Raw genomic sequence first — 23,452 nt, forward strand, 5'->3', positions numbered from 1 at the left:
TCACTGAATTCTGTACACTTTGTTTTTTAATATATACTTCTACATAGAGCGTGTATTCTCCAGTGCCAACACGTACACCCACCGCCTCCTCCTGCTGTCGGGCTGCAAGCTTGGGAAGTGTTTCTGTATGGATGGGGAGGTGTGTGTGCACACATATGTACATACACACACACACACACACACACACATGTATGTACAATCAACCACCAGGCCTAGGCTACGCACTTGTTCCCATTCAGGAGAGGTTCCTCTTGAGCACGGATGTGACGGATGTGACTTCCCGCTTGGCAGAGCGAGGCTTTGCCGAGCTGCTGGCCCTGCTCCCACCATCCAGGCGCTGGCATTCCCAGCCCCAGCCTACATGGTGCCCGATTTATCCGCCGAGCTGCTGGGGAACAGCTTCTCGGTGGGGGTGACGGCGGGGCTGCCCACCCCTGAGCTGCTGCTGCTGCTGGAGCGGTGCTGCACCACCGGCCGCACCGGCCGCATCGGAGGCGGCCGCAGCTGAGCCCCGGCCAGCCGGGCTGACAGTGCCGGCTTGAAGGTGGTCATCATCTCCGTGGTGGAGCTGCTGCTGCGCCGCATGGCGGCATCGGGGTCCCGGATGAGGATGGTGTGCAGGGGGCTGGCAGGCTCTGAGTTGGCGGCGCCCATCGGGGGGTTCTTCATGGGCTCCAGTGTGTCCAGGACCACGTCGGGAGCCTGCTTGGCTGTGTTCTGCCTCTCCAGCTCCCGCAGCTCGTTCAGTGCTGTGCTCATGGTCTTCTCGATGTCCTGCGAACACCATCGACAAAGGGATGTCAGCACCAAGCCACAGCACCACCCTGCTCTCCTGCACCCCGCTCTGTGGAGAGGCAACCCCATCACGGCATGTGTGTCTGTATGGCAGAGCCTCCAGGCAAAGCAGGAGCCTTGGAACAAGATGTAAAGCCCCATCTCCGCCTGCACAAAGGTGTCCCATGTCTCTCAAGTCAGGAGGAGTTTTATTGCCAGCTGAAAGGCAGCAAACCCCAAGCACCACGAGTGATGGGGTGAACACCAGCCTCTCCACATCTCACAAGACAGGGCATCTCTACACTCCCCCACAGCACTGAGGCTGGTTTTTCCCCCCAGAAAAGAAGGCCCTGCAGCCTCCATTAGATGTACAGGACCTCTGCTGCCCCTGTGCAACTGTAGAAACCCACACAGATGTACGAGGAGTAAGCAGCACAATGGCAGCTTGCTCTAAATAGAAGAGTAAGAATTCTCCCTGCACGCAGGGAAGCAGCAGGGTGAGACCAGCCCCAGCCCCTCATTGTGTCTCTAGCATATGGCCTCCATGGGTCTGGTCCACAGAGACCCTCCAGAAGGTGAACCCAGCTCAGCTAGACGTGTCCCTTTAAAGTAAATCAGCTAAACTGCCTACAACTGCAGTACTGATGGTCTCATTCAGAAATAGAGAGGCTCCAGTTCGGCTTCACTTAAATCTGCCTTAACTCAGTTAAGGCCACTGACTCAGACCATCTCAAAGTGATTTACGGCAACTGAATCAAGTGTTTAAAAAGCAGGTGTAGTTAATTCTTTTCATTCTCCTAGGATAGATAAGTCCTTAATTTTAGAATGCATACAAAATGCTTGGTGAGCCTCAGAGAGCATTCAGAGGCTCAGCAGAAAGGAAATAATGATCAAGTTTACTCCAATTAATTCTTTTAGGCTGGTCAGGTAACGAATGAAAATATCCTCTGAGAGCTAAGCCACAGAACTACCAAGTCCAGCAGTCCTGCAGACTCAAGGTAAGTGTTCATTTACATCAGCTGAGTCAGAATCCTTCACAAGGCTTAAAAACAACCCCCCAAAACCCAAGAAAATTGTGCCTATTGTGCTCCATCCTCAGCATTCACCCATCCCTCTGGAGGCTCCACAGCCCTGCACTGCTGCTGGGGACTTCATGGGTGCTGCTATCCCATCCCAAGGTGGACGTGGTCCCCAGCTGAGCCAACCCTCAGGGCACATACTGCACCACAACCGTAACCTGTAAATGGATCACGCCAAACGCAAGCTCTTGATGGTCAGAAAAGCTGGATAGCGTGCTGCAGAGCAAGAAAACAAGGAGCGTGGCTGGTGGAAAAGCAAACAGGACAGCCAGAGTGCTTCATCTCTGCAACCATCATTACTTATCCCACCAAAAGAAGCTGATTCTACACACAACAGCCTGCCTAACCCCATGGCACACAAGCTGCTACATCAGTGACCATCCCACAGCTGCTGCTGCTCCTGCCTGAGGATGGCATGAAGCAAACTGCTGAAACTGGGGACACTGAACAGCCCATCCACAGCACTGCCAGCACCCAGGGCCCTAACACACACATTGGTGGGGACTGTGCCTGAACTAGGTGGTCCCTGAGAGGCTGGGAGTTCTGAAACCTGCTCCCTGAAAGGACCATTCTCTGAGATGTTAACAGGTTTGGTATAACCCATGGCTGGCCGGGGGCCTCCTGCCAGTGCTAGAGAGAAGGGCTGCACGCTATGCTGAAGGTAACATGTATTTAATGAGCAGTGTGGAACCGATGGCTTAATGTGACACTGATGATGTTGTGTGGCTGGAGGCATCATGTTGGGATCAGTCTAACAATTCTGAGGTCGTAGCTACAACAGCCCGTAACAAACGTGAAGCCTTTTCTCCAAACACTGATCATCAGTCAAATTCTGATTTGGCAAATCCAGTTTTCTCCTCTTAAAGCTCCTCATGGAGAGCCAGATGAAGATAATGCGCTTCCTTCCCTGCGGGAGGTAATTGCTGCCAGCGCATTTCAGTGGTGGATCGAATGTTTCTGCCTATTGCTTTGAACAAACACGGTTTGTGGAAGGAGGCAGCATCTTTTATTAGACCAACCGATAGAGTTGGAAAAGCAGGCAAGCTGTCGGCTGCTCATCTTTATCTTTAAAACACTGCAGCCTCAACAGCACTGTAATTGTGGAGTGTGTTGAAGGGGCTCTGCGGCACTACCCCAGTGACTTACACTTTAACCTCTGGATCCCTGGGCACCGAGAGCCACTTCACAACCCTCTTACCTCAGCAAGCGCTTCTGCTTCTAGAGATTTCTGATCTCCGAGACTACTGTGTCTAGTCGATCCACAGGTCGATCTCAGCGGGTGGCCATCAGACAAGGCCTTTCTGTCTGGGAAATTGATGCTGCCTGCGCTGCCGAATGTCGCCATTCTGCGCTTTTCGGGACTGTCAATCCTGCCCCTGTTTAGAGGTATTTTGTGGGGGCTGCTAGGGCAGGCCGCTGCTCGAGGAGGAGTGTCTATGCCAGGACCCATCCCTCGGGGCGGGCTGTGGGTGTCCCCCCCGCTTCGACGGCGAGGGATAGCTGCACCGTCAGACCTCAATCTCACTCTGCAAAGAATCCATCACAAGACTAAGGTCACCGTCCGTCAGGTCAAAAGCATTTGGTTGCATGCTGTAAGACAATTGCTCAGCTCTGAGAGCTCAGATCAAACCAAACTCCAGCCTTTCAGCTCTACAAGACTGAGGTAAGAGGGAAGACAGACATTTTAGCCAGTGCCAAGAAAGGGGCAGCATTGTACCTTCTTTACCTGTTAAGAACTACATTAGCAATGCACCTGAAAACCCCCTCCATGCTTGTATGATTCTGCAGTGCTTACTGGAGCCTTCCCGTCTGCCTTGCCCTGCACCACACACTGACTCTCCCCACACAACAGTAACCACATCTCTGTTCATAGGAAGAAGAGTTTCCCTACCTGCCCATGACTCCCCCAAAGCCATAGTCCACAATATGATCTGTTGGAGACTGGATGTCGTTCTTGGAGGAGGCTTTATCATCCAGCAGTGGTCCACTGCTCGCCTCGCTGTCTGCCTTCTGGCTCAGGCTGTCGGAGAATGCATCATCCCTAGGAAAAGGAGACCTCCATCAGTAACAGGGCTCTGCCCCAGGAGACAGGCTAGGGCCCAGCCACAACACAGACCTGAACATCACCACTCCAGCAGCTCTAGAGATTGTTAACAAAGGCCTGGACCAAGGCCATCACTTCAGACAGCACCCAGAGCTTGGAAAGAGCAAACATCATGTCACCATATCCCCCTGCACTGTTGTTGCCACTTTAATTTATCCAGACACAGTACTTGCAGTAGGAGAGGCATCCGTAAAGGACCCTAGGATGTGCCTACAGGCCAGGTGGACACTAAACAGTGCCAGATCAATGTACACATGGGGCAAGGCCAGTATTAAGCTGGGGGTCAATGACAGATGGGGTTCAGGCACACTGAAGTACAGTATTTAGTGCTTGGCTTTATCAGCTTGAGGAAACAGATTTCTCACAGATCGAGACTTCTCACCAAAGTCATTAAACCTTGGGAAATCTGACCACCTATTTCAGGTGGCTAAAGTGAACCTTGTGAAGACATGTGATTTTAACATCCCGGATCAACACATGCCACTGTACTCACATGTCTTGTACCACAATGTACTGGTGGGGTATGAGGCCATCCACACCATTGTGTCTCCCTTCCCACCAGTCTTCTGATGCCCGATGGTACAGGAGGAGTGAGGCCCCTTTCTTAAAGGAGAGCTCTCGTGGAGATCGTCCAATGTAGTCAAACTTTGCTATGGCTTCAATCTGCTCCACTTCTGACAAGGAAAGAAGCACAGACAGAGAAGAACTTAATTCAACAGTCCCCAGAGCACAGTAAATCTAGAGACATCTCACCAGCATGGCAGTAATGCTGCTGCCCTAGCTTCCCAAGAGCATCTTTCAATGAGTACAAACCATCTTATTTTTAGATTGATCAAGCCTTTGTGTTCTTCCAGCCTTCCCAGGATTTCTCACAGACTCACAAACTACCAGCAATTACAAAAAGCTACAAACCAGATGGGGAGTAGTTGAAATTTCCCTGTGTGCATATGGCATCACCACCCACATTCCCATTTTCTACCTATAAAGTGATATCTTTAGTTACAGAACCCCATTATCCTCCAGACTGGGATCCTGTCAAGCTCTGTCAGATACTGTGATCAAAGCCCCACCTACCTTCTCTTCCTTTCCTAATCCTGGAGACAGTTTGGCTGAATTATTGATGAGTAACGAATCCCCCTCTGGGAATGCCCACAGAAACGCCGATACCGGCTCTGGCGAGGCAGCTGCTCTGCATCACTCTAATACACCTGCAGACCTTCCAGCACTCTATCTCACCACTTCTCCACCTCTTCTAATTGAAACTCTACCAAACACCAGGGATTCACAAACTGGGAGTTCAGGGCCTGAAATTCAAGTGGGCTGCAGGAGGACTTCACTTTGGGAGGTTGTGAGCACATCAGGAACCTCTGAGCCCCTGGCCATGGGCATCACAGTGGGAGCTGGTGGTGCAACCAGAGAGGAGCCTGCTGGTATTCGGGAGCCTGTGGAGAAGCCCAGCTCTTCTGCAAGTCTGTTTCCAGCTGGGAGCACTGAATCCCAGGGAAAGCACTGCAGCAATCACAAGGCAGTGGCAGTGTTTCTCTCTGCATTGGCAGAAGTCCCTGTCCTGCACTCTGTCTCTCCTTGCTCCAAGACAAGGGTGAAAAAGCAGGCTGCTACCACCCAGCTACCTCTATTGGAGCCGGCAAGCAAGCAGTTAATGTACCTTGATTATTTGAGACTCCAGATCATTTTAAACCGCACCTGGAGACGGGCAGACAGGCGATGAAAAAGCTAAAATAGGGCAAATCCACCAGTCCCTGATGATCTGTCATGTTCTCATTAAAGTACGGAAACTGGCTCAGCGCTGTCTGTGCTATCACTAACCGCAGGCTTGGCATCAGCGGCAATCAGGATGTGATCTGTCACTCTACTCAGCGACAAAACCCACACAAAGGGGGAGACAATGGAGGAGGACATGGGAGATGCTGCATGAGACCCCTGCCTCATTCCCCACCTCATGCGAGATAGGAGAGGTCACTTCAGCAGGCTGATTTTGACCACCTTAAAATACACATCCACATCAATAGGGTGGCAGGGTGTTTGGAATCAACGGGGAATGCCCTGAAGGAAACATACAGGGGAAGCAGCCAGGAGGGCTCTCACAGCCCTGATGAAATGTTGAGTTTCCCATCAGGGAGGGTGTGTGGGGCAAGAGAGAGGGGAAGAAGGGATATGTAACTTCACGAAATAAAGCTGCTCCTCTTCTCTACACTTGCACCATGGTTAATCACCCAGAAACTCCAATCACAGCTATTAATGTGACCATGCAAGCATAAAATTGACTAAGTGGCAGCTTGCTCGCCTTCATCATCTAGTCCTGTTGTCTCCAGTCTGTAGCTGAAAGCAGGTCCTGAGCTGTCCGGCCCAGCTGTGTCCTTCCCCTCCTCCCTGCATCCAGCAAGCCCTCCACCACCCTGTCAGCCTTGGAAAGCTTCAGCATTTTGTCAGGGCAGGAAATAGCAGATTAATGGAATCTCATTGAACAGCTCCAGAAAACTAATCCTTGTATGCCACCATGGAAGCAGACCATTGCAAAGGTCCATGTGCATCCTATGCAACTTCTTTTAATATTCATTTTCATTACTTAAGCACATAAAACCACTGTCTCCCACCAGAGTGCCAGACACTCTTCCAGCCTCTATTCTGATCAGGACTGAAGCGCACACTGCCCTCCTGCAGGCACAGCTCTCCTAAAACAGACCCAATTTTCTGCTGCTCACATTTATACTCACCATCATCACTGGTGTGTGGCTCTGTGCCGTTGTCATGGTCAACCTCATCAATAGTGCCCGGCTCGCTGTGCGGGCTGTCACTGAAATGAAATACACCGTGCTTTCAAAGAAAGAAGGAGATTCTGTTCCTAAGGCACTTAATGAAAGCAAGCTGTTGGGGGAAATTCTGGCCACAGTGATACTTGAGAGAGTTATGGCTTTAGTTTTCATAGGACTGATGGTCATTGTAAATCACAGTAGATCTCTGAAATTGCTTTGAGAACAGCAGACACTCGCACCACAATCTTCAGGCCCAGAACACCACGTTCTGTTGCTCAAGCATCTTACTCATATTTGGCGAAACATACAGAAAGTGATACCAAGTTAAAATGTTCCATTCATTCATTCACTTTTGGTTTTAGCATTTTATTCTCCGCTTGCATCAGTAGGGATGGTGGTAGGTGATTGGTGTCAGGGAAGATTAGGTCTCAGAAATGTGTAAAACTTGTACACAAATCAGTTCAAGTCTGTTATAAATACAGGTTTGTTGAAACTCAGATCAGGGTGTCAGTTTAGAATTTCAGCATCCTCCAGACAACTGTGTAATATCAATGTTAAAATCATCATCAATAACTTAGTGTTAATACCACATTAACCACTTCTAATGTGAGAGCTTGTTTAGGGAGTTTCTCCTGAGTCAGCATAAGAAAAAAGAAATACTCATTGAAACCGCCTACTCTGTTTTAACTAGCAAAGCTAACATCAAAAGTAAAACTGATACATCTAAGTAGAGACTAACTGGTCAGGTATGCAAAATCCTCTTTAGTTTTAATGAAGGGAGTTATAACTATGAACCATGCAGACAGCCTTGTATGGAGTAAGATTCTTAACCAGTGTAAAACTGCACAAGCATATCAAATATATGTCACTTGCACCCCTAATTCATAATGTTAACAGGAATAAATGCGAAAAGGCATGCCCCTTCTGCAGAGGGACAAATTCACTCCTGCACTGTGCAGGGCTGCCCTGAAGACTAAGTCTAAATGTCCCTAAAGCTCTCCTCACACCCCATCCTCTTAGGGATCTGCTCCCGAGATCCCTTCTCCTACACTCATGTGAGCTGGGTTCAGCTCTCTGTCTGCCAGGAATCAAGCCAAAGCTCTGCATTTTGTCACAGGCTCACTCTTGATGTACAATGCCAGAAGATAACCCCAGCAGGGGATCTAGCTTTAAGTTCTCCAACCAATGAAGTCCTGTCCCCGCTCCTTACCAGTACTCCTCCCCTCCAGTCATGCACTTCTCATAGACAGGTCCTTCCAGTTCTCTGTGGCTGGGGAAGATGCCCTCGTGGTTGATGATGATGGTTTTGATGACCTCATTGACATGGGCTTGGCAGGACACCGGATCCTGCCCATCTGGAATGTGCATCAGAGTGGGCCCAAAGCAGATGGCCAGGTTGTAGGGATCCATCATGTTCTCATCGCTGTACTGTGACAAGCTGCAAGCACAAGCGTTAGGGAGGCATGGTGCTGACTTCCTCTGCTCTCTCAGAATAACCTCCCAGCACCACCACCACTAAACCCCTACCACCAAGAAAGTGATCATCACTGAGCTGTTCACCTTCCCCAGACATACAGCTGTGACTAGGCAAGGCCCATGTAGAAGCAAAATACAACTCTCCATGGCAATACCAGGAAGGACTTGAGCAACAAAGACAGGGGAGCCCTCAAAAAAAAAAAAAGGGAGGCAAAGAGAAACTTGGTGAAAGAGGAAAACAAAACCCAAACTCACTGATTAAGGAAAGCAAAAAGGTATCTCATGACAACGATGACAGCCCGAGGCAGAGTGATGATGATTTGCTGGATCTGGTGCACTCTCTCGGTTGGGTTCTCGATTTCTGGAACACATGGATAGAAAACACATCTTTAAACCTTCTCAGGACCAGGCAATACAGCACCAGAGGGACTTGTTCCAGATCTAGTAGCCCACTGTGCAAGGAAAAGAGCCTGTTTCCGGATTCAATCCACTGGTTTGGCACTAAGGTGCAAGCAGAGAATCAGGCACAGCACTCTTCCGTGGGTGGATTCACACACACATTCAGATTCAGTTCAACAGCAAATAAAGACATCTCCACAGTTTCACTTTTAAAATGTTTATGAATTATTTAGTTCATTCCTCAACAACTACTCTGTTCTTCAAAAGCTTGAGTCACCACGGCACTGGAAAATGGAGCACTGCATTTCTAGTGCAGATCTTTAAATGAGGTTCTTATTCACGTTACTCTCACGGGTTAGGCATCAGGTCCTTCTGAGCCTTTCTGCTCCAGTCTCTCATTGATTAAATTCCCACTAGGAATTTAATTGGAACTGATTCTGTGTCAGCACTTCAAGATTCACTTCTCCCCACAGCAGTGCACAAAGCCCATAGCTGCTATCACAAACCAGCTTCTTCCTGCAGGAAGGAAGGTGACTTAGAGCCATCTTGCTCCCAGTGCCAGCTCACTCACCTGGGACCCCAGTGCTGCACCCTCATCATCCTGAAGCCCCACATGAGGAGGATGTGAAAGCCCCTGCTCAGGAGCCTCCTTCACCTGCAGAGCTCCAGCACCAACCCACTGAGGGGGCTCAGCGCCGTCCTGCAGCAGCTGGCAGCACATTGCAGCCCCCAAGGTACTGCTTTTTTAAGCTGCTTAGTGTATTATGTAGTTAATCAGTCCTTTGGCTTTTACTGTATAGAAGGCAGACAAACAGTACCAAAGCTTTCTGAGAGCAGTCAGCCTCAGACGTGTGGAAGAGATGCTTACTTTACTGTGCTGGCTCAAACTCTGACATTTGCTAGCCATAACAAAATCCACTGACAGCATGTGGCTGGGCTGCCATTTGTTCAAAATTCCAAGCGAAATTTGGCTTCAGTATGAAGATGGGAATCTTTATAGTATTTCGTTTTGGCAATTCTTCCTTTTGAGGAACACATTTATCCCTTGTTATTGCTTGCTGCGTTCTGTACTTCTTCAGCTTGCTCTTACTTAAAAGGACATTTGTTAAAAAAACAATAAACAAATAGAAACTGGATAGAAAGCCGCAGCAATAGATATCTGTTCTGAAACCCAGAGGAACACATTGTCTCAAAGCACTCGCCTTTGTCACTTAGCAAAATGTTTCAACTGCCTGGAATTCAGAGGAACTAGAGCAATCATCAATCACTGTACGACACTGGCACACCTCTGAATGAATCTTTGCAAATCCATCTATTTCTCATGTGCATTTGAGAAACACATCCATACAAACTCTCAGTCCCCCATAAGCAAAAGGAAAACCAGCCTTTCCTCTGCCACCAGCAAGCCTGGCTTCCCCATCACATCAGCGTGGCAGCTTCCGCGGACACTTAGAGGCCCTCAGACTTATGAAGCAGCACTTGCTGCAAAAGCTCGCTCAGAATAACCTTATCAGGAGCCCAGGGAATCAGGGTGGCTCTGTGATGCACTGTACTGGGGACCCCAAACCACAGGGCTGCATTTAACCTTTCCACCATAATGACAAAATGAGGCAGAAGCTCTTACGGCGAGGGTGGCGTTTTACTGAGCAGCGGCTCTCAAAGAAGGAAGGCTTCCTCAATCTGTTTGGATTGTGACACCAATTACACAGCCTCTATTTATGTGGCAGAAAGTCAGATGCGCTTAAGGTCAGATTTTTAATGGGAACAAGGCACTTTAATTCATTTAAACTCCATCCTTAATTGCAAGGTAGCAACAGCAGCAGGAAAAGAAAGATGAGAAAAAGGAAAATTCTTGTTAAGATGAGAAAAAACAGAGAAAAGAGGATACTGTTCAGAAAATTAACAGATGATGTTTGCAACAAAAAAAAAACCAAAAGCTTAATAAACTGTGCAAACTGGCATTAAATAGGGATGGTTCCAAAGCACAAGCCTATCAGCAAGCACAGATCACATCACCAAGCACATTTCCTGGCACTGAAGGGGATCCAGCCCCTTCTTTGCAGGCTGTGCCCTCACAGGCTCTGCACTCTGCTGCTGCAAGCCCCCTGGGGAGGGCAGCTGGGGCAAGCACTGCAAGCCAGGCTAAAAATCCCTGTCTGGGGCATAAAACTGGTGCAGAAACAGCTCCTTTTGCCATGTTACAGATGTGTTTCCTGTTTTACACATAAAACAGAAAGGCAACAGTGAATTTCCTAAAGCTAATGTACAAAACAACTGTTCTTGACAAATAAAACACATTCTTCTCCTTCTGGAACAAGCCCATCCCTGCATCATTCCCCTCTAGATATCATCTGTCTGTCTTGACATCACTAAATCTCTAGCACTAATGCACATTAAGAAGGGGGGAAGGAGCCATGAGCAGTGAAAGCCAAATGCAGGACATCAGTACATATTTGCCAGTCATTCCCCCTGAAGCTACCCATGTACTGAGACACTCGAACCCCAAAACAAGCCTGATGCCTGTAAAATAAAGTCATCCTGTAGCCAAAGCATGCAACACCCTCCTCCATCATCTCCGAAACATCAGATTCATTCTGCTTTCTTCTTTTCCCCCAGGGAGTAATTGCCATGACTTGCCAATAAATGTATGTCATTACTACAAGGTACTGAGAGAAATAAACCCCAGCTGGGATATCTGTTTCTTCAGTTACACCAGAACAAGTGGAGCTGGGAGGAGAATTCAGGACAGGACAGAAGTAACTGGGCTTTCCCTGGCAGGAATCCCAGACCTTTGTGACTAAAACCCCTCACATCTCAGAGCACTTTCTGGCTCCCTTTGGTATGGGGAATCCACATAGCAAACACTTGGAGAATAGCTGATGGAGTGAGCTTGAAACCAACTCTGTAGATCCAGGGGCTGGAGAAGGTTTGTGAGCAGCCAGGAGTTACTCATCTTCACTATGTTTACTACAAGACACTGAGCTAAAGCAGCAAAACTCCTTTGGGTCCCAGGAGCCACAACTGTGTGACACGTGATGGGCAGGCACAGGAACCATTGTTACCCGCAGATCTGTGCAGGCCGGACCACAGCTGACCCTGTTCAAGCAATTAATGACCCCCATTTACTTGTACTTGTTCTCCCCGGAGCTGTCACATGTACTTACTTATAGTAGATATCAAATCTTGAAACCTTTCCTTAGGAAAGAGGGGGTTTTCCAGTCCTCGGAAATACAGCTTCAAGACTCCAGCCACTGAATTAATGTCCCGTTCATTCTGATCATCAGCAAGGGGATCTTCGCCTGCCCAGAGAAGAGTTTTCATTTCCAGCATTACTACTGAGTGGGACTTGATATGTGGTTTTTAGCTAGCTTAGAGGAAACTCTGACTTTCCCACAGACAGAAAACCCTCCTCTGTGTGGTAACGCTCTGCATTTTCCCAGCAAGAGAAGAGCTTAATAAGGTATTCTTATACAGCATCCTGCTGAGACATGCTATAGCCCTACCTACTAAAAACCTGCTTACTGTGGGTATTTTGAACCTTTCCTGAAATTGAGGATGTTATTAATCAGTTTTCCTTCACAGTTTCCAGCCCAGTGCTTTTTGCATTTAAAGCAATAGCACAGAGAGCTGAGCAGAGATAAATGATGGTGAGTGAAAGCCCGAGAAGACAGGCTTAACTGGAGGGTGCCATTATGCCTCTGGAACAGACTGAACGGTTCTGGATAGCATTGTAGTGACTTACATCTATAAAAGGCTTTCAATGCCTAAAGGAGTTGGATCCTCCAGCCTTTGAGAATCCCATCACTGCCTTATTCCTGGCCACGTTCACCCTGAGCCTTCCAATGCTCTCAAAGATTAATGCCACGTAGGCCATTACTCCCATCTAGACTGTCCCTTTCACAGTTCCACCTTCACTTGCTGACAGCAGGACTGCTCTGCCCTATCTTGCCTTGCACCTTCAATGTGATTTTCTCAACAGAATCACCGCAACTCCACAACCAATACTGTTCCCAGGTACACACAGCAATGCTGCTCCTCCCTTGACAAACCACTGCAAGAAGGAGGAAAATGGATCCCAACAAACTATTTTATGACTCTCATGCTCCTCATTAATGACAGTGGAAAAGAACTCTGCACCTACCCCTACTTCTCATACTCTTTCCCTAAGTGATTCTTCACTACTGCTGGAGATACAACACTGAGATAGCTAGAAGGGGATAAAAGCTCCTTGTGTCTCAGCAGAAAAGCCTTCAGCACAGGCTTTACACAATGTCTAATGCACCCACCACACACTGAAACTCCCAACGACCATCTCTGCTCCCAGCAGAGCATCCCAGCTGTAGCTGCACATGCTGGCAACACACCTCTCTCAAATGAATTCTTGATGTCGTTGACTTCCACCTGGGAGCCAGGGACTCTGAAAATGCCCTGCTGCTGAAGGCCTGGAAAAGAACAATGGTTTAGATGAGATTTCTGTAACTGTCTATGTGGTGCTTTCTGGTACTGAACAGGAGAAACCATGAGTCCACGCACCTGGAAAAGCTCAGAACAAGAAGGCCTGTTACAATTCATTCCTGCTTGTATTCTCCAATCAAGGCCCCCCAGATCAAAGTGTTGAAAGGGCTCCCATTGGCTTGGGGCATGAGAGAATCATTTAACCTGAGTAAGTGCTAACACCACCTAAATATTTGCCAGCCATCAATGCTACATCACAGGCAATGGCACTGTAATTATTACATGAGCCCGTGTATCAAGGGCTGTAGGCATCTCTACTGTATTTCACTGCTAACCACAAATACTTAATTTCCTTTGCACAAAGTTTGTGAGAATTACTGAATCAACTTACCATACAAATTGATGTAACGAATGCAGCTTTCTACTACAAGTGGAATAGCCTGTCCTGAATCCTTCATGAAAGGAAAGGAGAAAGTTAAAAGTTACTGGTTTATTGATAACAAAACACGGGAAATGCATTAAAGATCGCAAAACCAGAGATGTGAAATTCAGTGTCATGGAGTTTAGTAAGAGGACAGGTAAGAAAAGGAGGTGTTACGCACATTAAGCCATCAAAAAGTTCTGAGTATACTATGTGCAGTCAGCTATGCACTAAAAAAGCTTTCATCAGTGCGTGAAAGGCTGCTGCTCACTATCTGGTGGAAACCGGGGACTGATGCAACAGGATCACAGCTACTGAATTTCAAAGGTGTAATGCTGAGCCGAAATAAAACTTGTGCCATATCTGATGAAACAGGCTTCCAATAACAGAGTTTATAACATTATTTTCACCTAAAAAGCCATTGTCAGCAGCCGCTAAAGAAACCCAAACACCAAAACACCACAGGGCATGAAATGAACTGCTGGTATCTGAACCTGTGGTGAGCTTTGGCTTGTGTTTCAAAGCTGCTTCTCTCCAGGCCCCTTGTGGAAGGAGCTCAAGGAGAAACGTGAGCCGTGTCTGACTGCCTAAGTGGACATTTATTTTCCTCAGGGGCTTCGTTTGGTTGTTTTTTTTCCATTAGAGCATGGTTGCATGTCTCTGGTTAATTTACTTCGTCTCATAGACGGGCCTCCGGTAAATACCTGATTTCTTGTTCGCGCATTCCTCCTTCCTCTGAGAACACAAAAAAGCAGCAGAGCGGGAGAAAAAGAAAAGATTAAGCAAGGATAAGTTCAGTTAGAGGTGAGCACCTCTTTCGGAGGCCATGAACGCTCAAATGCAATGGCAGCTTAGCAAAGTCCAACCCGAGCCTTCAGGCTGTGCACCCTCCCTTCCAAACCCCATTTGGCACACTGCACCCAAGCCTCAGCGACCTGCAGAAACAGCCTCTTGGATTTCCTCCCTCCCTGATGCTGCGGCACTCTCAGAGCCCAGGGATGCTGCCCGGGCTGCAGGCAAAGCTCTGGGGAGAGCTACTCTGGTGTGAGGGACCCTGTGTCCCAGACTCGAGGACAACCCCAGCAGCACAGCACTGTCAGTAAGAAGTCCGTGCTGGCACAGGACACCCGTCTGCTCAGATGAATTTCCACTGCAGATAATTCCTCCTCCACAGCCCTAGACAGGCTGGACATAAAAATCAGTTTAAGGAAGGAATAATCACAAGTATTAAAGGGATTACTGGCTTTGTCAGTCAGGTCTGTATATTACTTGTGACTGTGCACTGTTTATAAACTTCACCCTTAGGCTTATGGTTGCACTAAAAGAGCCTAAGAGAATAAATCTGAGATGTACAATGCCCATTAGTTTACCTAATCCAGCAGTTTGTCATGAGTGCTTCCTACAGTGTTTTCACTAAAGCTTTCTTCAGAGCAGGATTTAAACACTCTAAGCAACTGGAACTGCATTACTTCCTTTGGAAATCTTTCCAGCAGCCAAGCAATAGCAAAGTGCTGGATTTTGGAGGATTAGCAGATAGATAGCTGGAGGTGTCCTTTGGGACAAATCCCACATCCACAGCTCTTCATTTTTCTCCTCAAATCACTTCTTCTGGGTAATTTCTTGGGACAGGCAGGGCCCCTTCCATTGGGACTGCACTGATATTGAGTTCATCTGGGTTCATCCCAGTTTAAATGAAGAAAATACTCTAGCCCACATTTATGAAGGCTGCACATTATCAGTGATGGAGGAGGAGGAGGAGGAGACTGGAGGATTGGAGGAGACCATTCACAGCCGCTTAGGAATCGCTTTGCTCCAGCACTGGAAGCTGAGTCTGGGGCCCTGGCTGAGTGCCGGCAAGGGTTGCAGTGCAAGCTGCAGTGTCACCTCTCCTGGTGCTTGCAGAGCTCCCATGGGAGCAGCAAACAGCTCCACACTGCCATGGCTCTTGCCTGCCCTCGCTGCCGGCTTTCCCTCCTGCTGGGGCTGCGGAAGGAGCCTTCAGACTCCCAGTAAGTGCCGAGCTGTACGAGATGGCACCAGCCACTGATCAGCCATTGGCACAGAGATGAGCCAGCTGGGCTGGTTATTATCAATGTATTTTATTTAAGGATAAGGATAGCATGTCTACCCTCCCACACAGCCAGCCATATGTGTAGTATTTCAATTCAAGGCTTACAAACGGGAAGCACTTTCTAGGAGCTTGAGTTATTTTGTCTGCCTCAGCTACAGGGGAAATGACCACGAAAAATGGGTGGAAAAGGGGGAGGTGGGAGGCACTGCTGATCCTTTGAGGGGCAGTCTGATCTTCCTTCCCAGCATGGGTGGAAACAGCACAGGATGATGAGTGTTTTGTGCTACACCGCCTGCCAGCATGACCACCAGCCACGAGGGTCCTCACTGCTACCTTGCCTCTGTGCTGGTGACAGGATGAGAAATGCAAGGAATAAATGAGGACAGCTATGGAGAGAAATTGTCACTGAGGCTAAGCTTGTACTGGCCACGTCAGCTGGGTGCAGGGCAGACCAGAGACACCCCCGAGGAAGGAAAGCAGCCAGCAGTTAGGACAGGAAAGCCACCATTACATTCAGAGCGTTCATAAACTCCTACTGTCAGCCAGCGAGTACCTTAATGAACGTTTCCATATTGCCGTTAAAGAGTTTATGATTATAGACTGAGAGAGGCCTAGGTCTCCTCATTTTCTGTGGCTTAGGGGGAAGACATGGGGGCCTGGGAGAAAATGGAACAAAATAAATCAACAAAACACCAATGTAAGTGCAATGACAGGGTGAGATCTCAAAGGTTATGACCAAGAATAAGAAATAAATCAAACAGAAAAATCCCTCTGTGAGGACTCGACATGTGGCTCCATGCACTCTGCAGCCGCTCACGCTTCAGCATCTCCAGCATGGACATGGCTCCCCCAGGATCAGGGGACCTGCAAAGCACTGGGCTCCGCACCGCCACATCATACAGTGCTACTCGAGCACTAACTTAGCTAACTCATTTTGGAGCCCACGCCACGATGGCCTCACTTCTGCAGGTCCCAAAGGTGAGGCTGAGCCCGGGTGCAGCTGGCGGGTATCTGAAGAGTAGCAGAGCCAACCTGTAGGCTGCCTGGCACAAAATCAGAGCTGTTCACTATTTTAAGTCAAGGTCAAGACCATAGCCTTTATTTAAGTCATAAATTCAAGTTAATCTTGATAATAGAAGCACTTAACAGCAATAAGCCAAGCTACTATCCATCCAACCACTTTTCATCCACATATTCTTCCAGTATTTCCATGTCAGACACACTTGAGCCGCAGCCACATACAGCAATCTAACTAGCTGTTGCTGCAGGCTTCCTGGAGCCCTAGTTCCTATGGTGGAAAACAGTTGTCTCCAGAAGTAAGACAGTGACAGAGCAGTAACTACACCAGGAACCACAGCCTGAATGAACAACGGGTGGCCAGGAACACTCTTCATACAGGACTTGCTTCATTCAAGCCAGAGAGTAGCAAAGCTGCTAAACACAGCTGGTCCTAACTGTCTTGGGTACCCACAATCTGCAGCTACAATTCTCTCTCTCCGAGATGCCAAGTATCAAAACTGCTGCTCAGTGCTTGTGCTAGTGCCAGGGATGACACTGTAAAATGTCATCGTAAAATGAAGGCTCTGGTGCTCAGCAGGATTGTTAACACCTGCCTCCTACCTCCACCAGTTCAGTGCTCCATCAGCCTGAAAAAGCACTGAGAGCAGCTGAAGAGTTCCTATATATTCCTTGATATATCTGAATAAACCACAGCTATCCCTGGAAAACTCTAGGGTGTTCTGTTTATAGAATCATAGAATGGTTAGGGTTGGAAAGGCCCTTAAGATCATCCAGTTCCAACACCCCCTGCCATGGGCAGGGACACCTCACACTAAACCATCTCACCCAAGGCTCTGTCCGACCCGGCCTTGAACACTGCCAGGGATGGAGCATTCACAACTTCCCTGGGCAACCCATTCCAGTGCCTCAGCATCCTTACAGTAAAGAACTTCTTCCTTATATCCAATCTAAATTGCCCCTGTTTAAGTTTGAACCCATTACCCCTTGTGCTATCACTACAGTCCCTAATGAACAGTCCATCCCCAGCATCCCTATAGCCCCCCTTCAGATACTGAAAGGCTGCTATGAGGTCTCCTAAATGGAACAGACAGCCTGAAATAGGAAAGTGGGAACATCTCAACCTCCCTGTAGCTAACTTCTGTTTGGGATTCACAGGGACGTGAATGGGTTTTCATCTTTCCAGCAGACATTCCCAAGACGAAAGCCACCAAACAAAAAGGTGAGCCCAGTCACCACAGATAAGCAAACCCACCAGCACCTCTATAAGAACAGAAAAGGTAGGCATGAGCACTTGGAAGTGGCCTGACCCTCCCCCTAATAGCCAGTGACTGAGAGTGCTCATCAGTGCAGAAGAGACCTTAAAGACCCTGTTGACTTCAGGAAGGGTAACAGACACCTATTACTTCTGGAAATGAGGCCATGGAAACGTGTAACTTATTTTAGTCCAGTGATGAGAGCTGCTTTCATTAATGCTATTCACATTTTTATTTCTTCTTCTGATAATGAAGGACATTAAAAACGAAATGCCTGGATCTAATAAAGGGAGAAAAACAGCATAAAATCTCTATCTCCAACCAATTTCTGATCTGTCCTATACCCTCAAGCTGTATTGATGTCTGTAGAGGAGAGATCATGACTGCAAATGCAAACAAAATGAGTGCTAGGAGCCTTCATGCAAAAGTTCTCACAGAGCAAAGTCAAATGGGCATGTATGATTTACACAGAGCTACGATGCAAAGGTGACAGTTGTGATAGGCTGGTCCCTTAATCAGATGCCTGTAATTAGGAAATTGGACTCAATGCTCCTATAGCTTCTAACCACTCCTCCAACTGGTAACCGAGGAGCAGAAATGACCACTGTCCCTTATAGTGCACATCACCTGAGCAGGCCTGTGCTGCAGACAACAGCCCCAGCGTGGTTTGCTGCTATGTAATCTCCTCTCCTGGGTGATGCCCTAGTGCAAGGTGGCCAGGGCAGCCTGGCCTCGGGCTCTACCTGGTGGGAAGGTTGTTCTGCCTACATTTGCATCACTGCCTCACACAAGGAGATTGTCTCTTGTTTGTTTTCCTTTGTGAAGGAAAAACAACTGCTGAAGCACAAGCAAACAGAAGCAGCAGGGAGTTGTGCCATCATCCTTCATGTAGGAGGCTGCTATTCATTCCTTTGATTGCTCTGGCCTGCAACACCACTACCCCATGGGTACTCACTCCTGATAAACAAAGAACTCCAGAGCAAACTCTCCCTGTGAGCTTACACAGCCCTATAGCTGTGCTTTCCTCAACCAGCTCTGCAGAGCCCTGCTGGCACACCCCAAGGTGCTCACCTCCCAGGCTGTGTGCAGCCCCACCAGCCCTGTGCTTGCAAACACACCAGGGGCACCAAGGGCATCAGGGTGCTGCAGAGCAGCACTAGGACCCACAGGGAAAGGATGCAGCAGGGGTGCTGATGCAAAGGGGACCTGGGAGCACAGTAAAGGGCAGCTCCTCGGAGCACATCAGTGCAGTGATGTGAGGCAGGAAAGGCCCTTCTTTGTCCTCACAGCACCTTGCTGCCCTGCTCTGCCACCCCAGTGGGTGCCCAGTGTTGACGCCACTCAGCCTGGCGCCAGCAGCGCAGTTCCCTCCGGCCAGAAGGCATCCTGCTGTCCTGCCGCCCTGTGCTAAGGCAGCCTCTTTCCTGCCTGGAAAAGCAGCCCAGGCTTTGCCATCTGCTGCAACATTTCTGACATGGGATGTTGTTTCTGGGGTTTTTTTTTGCTGGTATGGTATTTCATTAAAAACTGAAACAGGGCTGTAAGAAGATAACACAGAAAGACTGTACATGTTCTGGGGAGACGTTTGCTGGCCCACATCTTACTGTCAGAAAACTCATGGCAAGCTGTGGAGATGCTTTATGGACTGGACACAGATCAAAGTCTCCTCCCTGTTATATCCAACCCCAACACTACCTCCTGCTACAGGGATGAAGGTCTGAATACAGGCATGCACTGCACTACTAGGCAAGGAAGCCAGAGCTGGGAAAGGCTTGCAGAGACTTATCAAAGTCCTCAAATGAACAGGGGCAGTAGGGAGCAGGTAGGCACCCAGTGTCGCACTATGTGAACACAACCCAGCTATGCTACAAGGCACTGCACCGTGCTGACACAGAGCTTCCAAGCACTTCGAAACCAGCCAGCTAGAAATTACACTGCAGCAAAAACAAGGGCCTGTTTGTCATCACCCTAATTAACGCACTCCAGGCAATGCGGCTGAGGAGCAGGGCAGTGATGTGGGGAGCCTGGGATCGCCTGCCCTCCAGCCTGCCAGCCCAGGGCACCTGGTTAAATGTGAGCCCTGCCAAGCTGTGTCAGTAGCAAAGCAAACAACCCTTCCCACAGCCACCCCCTTCCTGCCAGAGCGAGCCCTTCCCAGCAGCAGATGAAGTGGAAGAAACCGCTCACCTGGTTGTTCCGCATTCAGCTCTTTCACCTGTAAGAAACACAAGTCTCTATCATGTCTCCACATTAGTCACCACCAAATGACTGTTAAAACACACTCACACACTCACTCCTGGTTCTGTGAGCCCTAGGTTAAAGGCTTCTGGCAAGAAGCAGCTGAACATGCCCTGCAGACTGGGGAGATGCCGAGCTGGCTGCTATACAAGCCCCCACCACTAAAAGACATGTTGGAAATTCAGGATTCAGCCACAAGAGAGGGAAAATGTCTTCAAATCCCACTGATATTAAAGGTTTATTTGCAATAGGAAGCCCATCTTGTAAATAACCAGATGCACTGCGGGTCCTCTGCAATAAGTGCTCAGTTACACCAGCTGGGGATTGGCCAAGCCAAATGGAAAAGGGGCAGTCTGATAAGGGCTGAAGCCCCCAGGGAGGCCCCTGAGATTATCCAACTGCCTCATGGAGGACCACTAATAGCACCTGGATGCAGCAGAGTATTCAATTCCCCAGCTTTCCCTGGGAGATAACAGCCTATCTAATCACCATCAGGCAGACTCTATTCTGGCTGTCAATATTCTCATTCCCTTCGTGTATTTTTAGTGCTTGGATCTCAAATAAATGGCAGCTATCACCACTGATAAAATCTGTTCATTTTTTAAGCGCATTTGTCAATCCACTGAAAAAATCTGAACTAGTTTCACGTTCCGTTTGTGCCTTTCTCCCAAGGCCAGGAAACCTGATTTATTCTTCTTCTTTCTACACACATAAAAGGAAGCATTTGGCTGCACATGCCTCCTTCCTGCTCTCCCTTGGCATCTGCGGAAAGCAAGCTTGCAGCCAATTCCTCACTGAAAAAGCAATGAATTCCACACAAGTATTTTGCAAATCCAGACTTCTTCTTAATGAGAATCAGCTCATGCTGAAACGCAGCATTTGGTATTTCTGGGCTAAATATTTGCTGAACGCCTACACGGCAAGATGATCCCATGGCCTGGGAGAAATTCAGACAGCTTTCATGTGAAAGTCTTCCATGGGGGCTTTTTGTACAACTCTAGAGAATTCAAACACCTGACCTTGCACTCTTCCTCCTAATTATGGCTCTTGTGTGAGAGAGCAGGATGGTGATCAAATTGACCTTCAACAGATTCATCTGCACCAATCCACAGGAGTCTTGGCACTGTCTCCAATCAATGGAGCTCTTTTCTGCATCAAGATCTGGGATCCTGGGGGAGAGTTTATATGGGTCCAATCTCTGTGCAGCACGTGCTGCATCCCCTTTGCTGAAGTCAAAGCCTGAACTCAGACCCACACTGGAGGAGGATGCAGAAGGGCTGGCATTGACCTGCTGCTGCAGGGTGATGAGGGGCTAAGGTGCTACATGGTGTTCTGAGACTCCTGGGGAAAGCAAGTGCGTTAGTGTCTACCCTTGCAGCCTGCTTTGTGTTTACATATTGTGCCTTGACTTGGCTCAGTGTTCACTGAGTGGATCATACCGCAGGATCTAACTAGAAGAAGGATTTTAAGGTGAAATAAATTTGGCAGAGAAAACGTTTGGCAAAACAGAAAAAAAAAAGCTATTCCTTTTTTTTTTTTATTAACTCTGCAATGAGGAGTCCAATTTCTGTATCATTAAAACAAGACCATGGACCATTTGTGTATCTTAATTTAAATACATTCTCTCCGCTTGGAGCATTGGGACACAACTCACATCTATCTTCTTTACACTGGAAATCATGCAATTTTTTAAAGCCCTTTGAAAGCACTCACAGCTTCTCCAAGGGATATGGTTGCACATCACTACCCCAGCAGCAATTTAACCCACCTAGAGCCATTTGCTCCTGCCTCCCCCAGGAGGTACTACCCCTCTGTTGTATGAAGCTTGTTTGTGTGTATGTAATAATGTGGGTAATAAAAGCCTCCTATGGAAAAAACTAGTTTAAAAACAAGGATGATTTTGCAGTTCTAGTTTAGAGCAAGTCAAAAACCTGTGTTCAGGGGGGACATTTCCTGCTGTCAAATCTGTAACATAGAAACACAGCATCAAGGACAAGAAAATGGACATGTTCAGGGCTGCACTAAGAGGGGGGAAAAGGGAGAGAGAAAGAAAAAGGCAGAGGGCTGGAGCGGGTGGGAAATCTCCTTGCTGCTGGAGAAGTAACACAGCACTTTAGGACACACAAAGATTCAAACAAATCTCTGTAAGTGCACTCCCAAAGAAAGGTGGGAAAAGAGTAATATTCCAAGGAAATAATGATTTTAGCATGTCACCAGTTAATCTTAGTAGTAGCAGCCAACCGCAGAAGCCATCAGTCACTCAGGAAAACACAGACACAGGTAACACAAAGATGACGCCTGGCTTAAAACTGTCTCCTGTGGTGAGAAGGTTCCTCCCTGGACCTAGCCCCGCGACTCACCTTCTCCAAGAGTCTGCTTCAGCAAGTCGTGTTTAGCCTGGAGCTTCGTGATAAGGTTACTGCCATTCAAATACTCTTTAAATTTCTGGAATTAGAAATAAAACAAACAAGGTGGGTAAAGACTCTTGGCAAAAAACAGCCTGTCATTGATGTACACGTTTGCCCGGGGGGCTGCTGGAAGGGGGCTCGGCGAGGCTGACAGGCTCTAACAACCCAGACATCAGATGCGCCGCAGGGCCGAGCGCGGTCTAATCACTTCTCACTGCTCCAGCCACAGTCCTGATGATCTTATTAGCCTGGTCTCCTTGGTGCTGCACCTCCTGCCTGGGAACGCAAGGAGGTCCAAAGAGTTCAAAGCAAGCTTTCTTTTGTCAGCCTTCTGGGAACGGCCCGGAAAATCAAAAGAGGCTTTCCCTCCACTGCCTTTGTGCAAAAAAAGTGCTACAGAGTGAGAACTCTCAGCGCATGAGACCTCCCCAGGACAGGCGCTTTATGTGCTGGGCAACACTAACTGTGCAGCACAACTCGTCTCATTGTGAGACTGTTTGACACCCAGTAACACTCAGGAGAAGTAATTTTACAGATAAGAGGAATGAGAGAGAAGGAGATAGAACAGGAAAGAGAATGGGAAAGATCAAATTCTTACAAAAAGCATTAAAAAAAACCCCCAAGCCCAACTCTAACAAAAATTGCAATTTCCTCCCCCCCCCCCCCCCCCGAATTGGAATAATAATACTGTTAAGAGAAAGTAGAAGCTTTTCTGTACATATGTAATATGTCACAAGATGCTATTATCTTTAGCCTATTAACCATGCTTAAATGAGGGCTATTTTTGCTGAACTAATGGCTTATTACTTATATTCAAGCACTGTAACAGAGTACCCTAGATCTGCCTCTATCCAGTGCACAAAAACCCAAGCTGTCACAAAGCCTCCAACATCCAGCATCAGATGCAAATACTTCAGTTCACCCCATGGATCAAGGCAAATTTTAGCTGTGTGAGTCAAAAAAGGAAGGGCTTCACTGAT

At 48.0% G+C, this 23,452-nt stretch overlaps 1 protein-coding gene across 4 annotated transcripts in view; it reads right to left on the minus strand.

The window, feature by feature from the left end:
- Positions 1-272: 272 nt before the first annotated feature.
- The window catches only part of SRGAP3 (SLIT-ROBO Rho GTPase activating protein 3), a 112,370-nt gene continuing 89,190 nt past the window's right edge, over positions 273-23,452 (minus strand). The window contains exons 10-22 of one of the 4 annotated variants that reach the window (XM_057417730.1): positions 22,425-22,509; positions 20,014-20,041; positions 14,187-14,217; positions 13,453-13,513; positions 12,971-13,048; positions 11,771-11,905; positions 8,463-8,568; positions 7,942-8,169; positions 6,693-6,772; positions 4,451-4,631; positions 3,745-3,894; positions 3,052-3,379; positions 273-774 (exon numbers count right to left, since the gene is read on the minus strand). In XM_057417730.1, coding sequence (XP_057273713.1) covers positions 358-774; positions 3,052-3,379; positions 3,745-3,894; positions 4,451-4,631; positions 6,693-6,772; positions 7,942-8,169; positions 8,463-8,568; positions 11,771-11,905; positions 12,971-13,048; positions 13,453-13,513; positions 14,187-14,217; positions 20,014-20,041; positions 22,425-22,509 — 1,908 coding nt within the window. In that variant the 3' untranslated portion in view covers positions 273-357. Of the gene's footprint in view, positions 775-3,051; positions 3,380-3,740; positions 3,895-4,450; positions 4,632-6,692; positions 6,773-7,941; positions 8,170-8,462; positions 8,569-11,770; positions 11,906-12,970; positions 13,049-13,452; positions 13,514-14,186; positions 14,218-16,106; positions 16,210-20,013; positions 20,042-22,424; positions 22,510-23,452 lie in introns of those variants that run through there. The other 3 variants (XM_057417729.1, XM_057417731.1, XM_057417732.1) reach the window with 3 other exon arrangements.

The sequence above is a fragment of the Pezoporus wallicus genome, unplaced genomic scaffold (genome assembly GCF_028554395.1).
Source record: "Pezoporus wallicus isolate ANWC-B61680 ecotype Strahan unplaced genomic scaffold, APGP_CSIRO_Pwel_v1 contig_8542, whole genome shotgun sequence".
NCBI classification, from domain to species: domain Eukaryota; kingdom Metazoa; phylum Chordata; class Aves; order Psittaciformes; family Psittacidae; genus Pezoporus; species Pezoporus wallicus.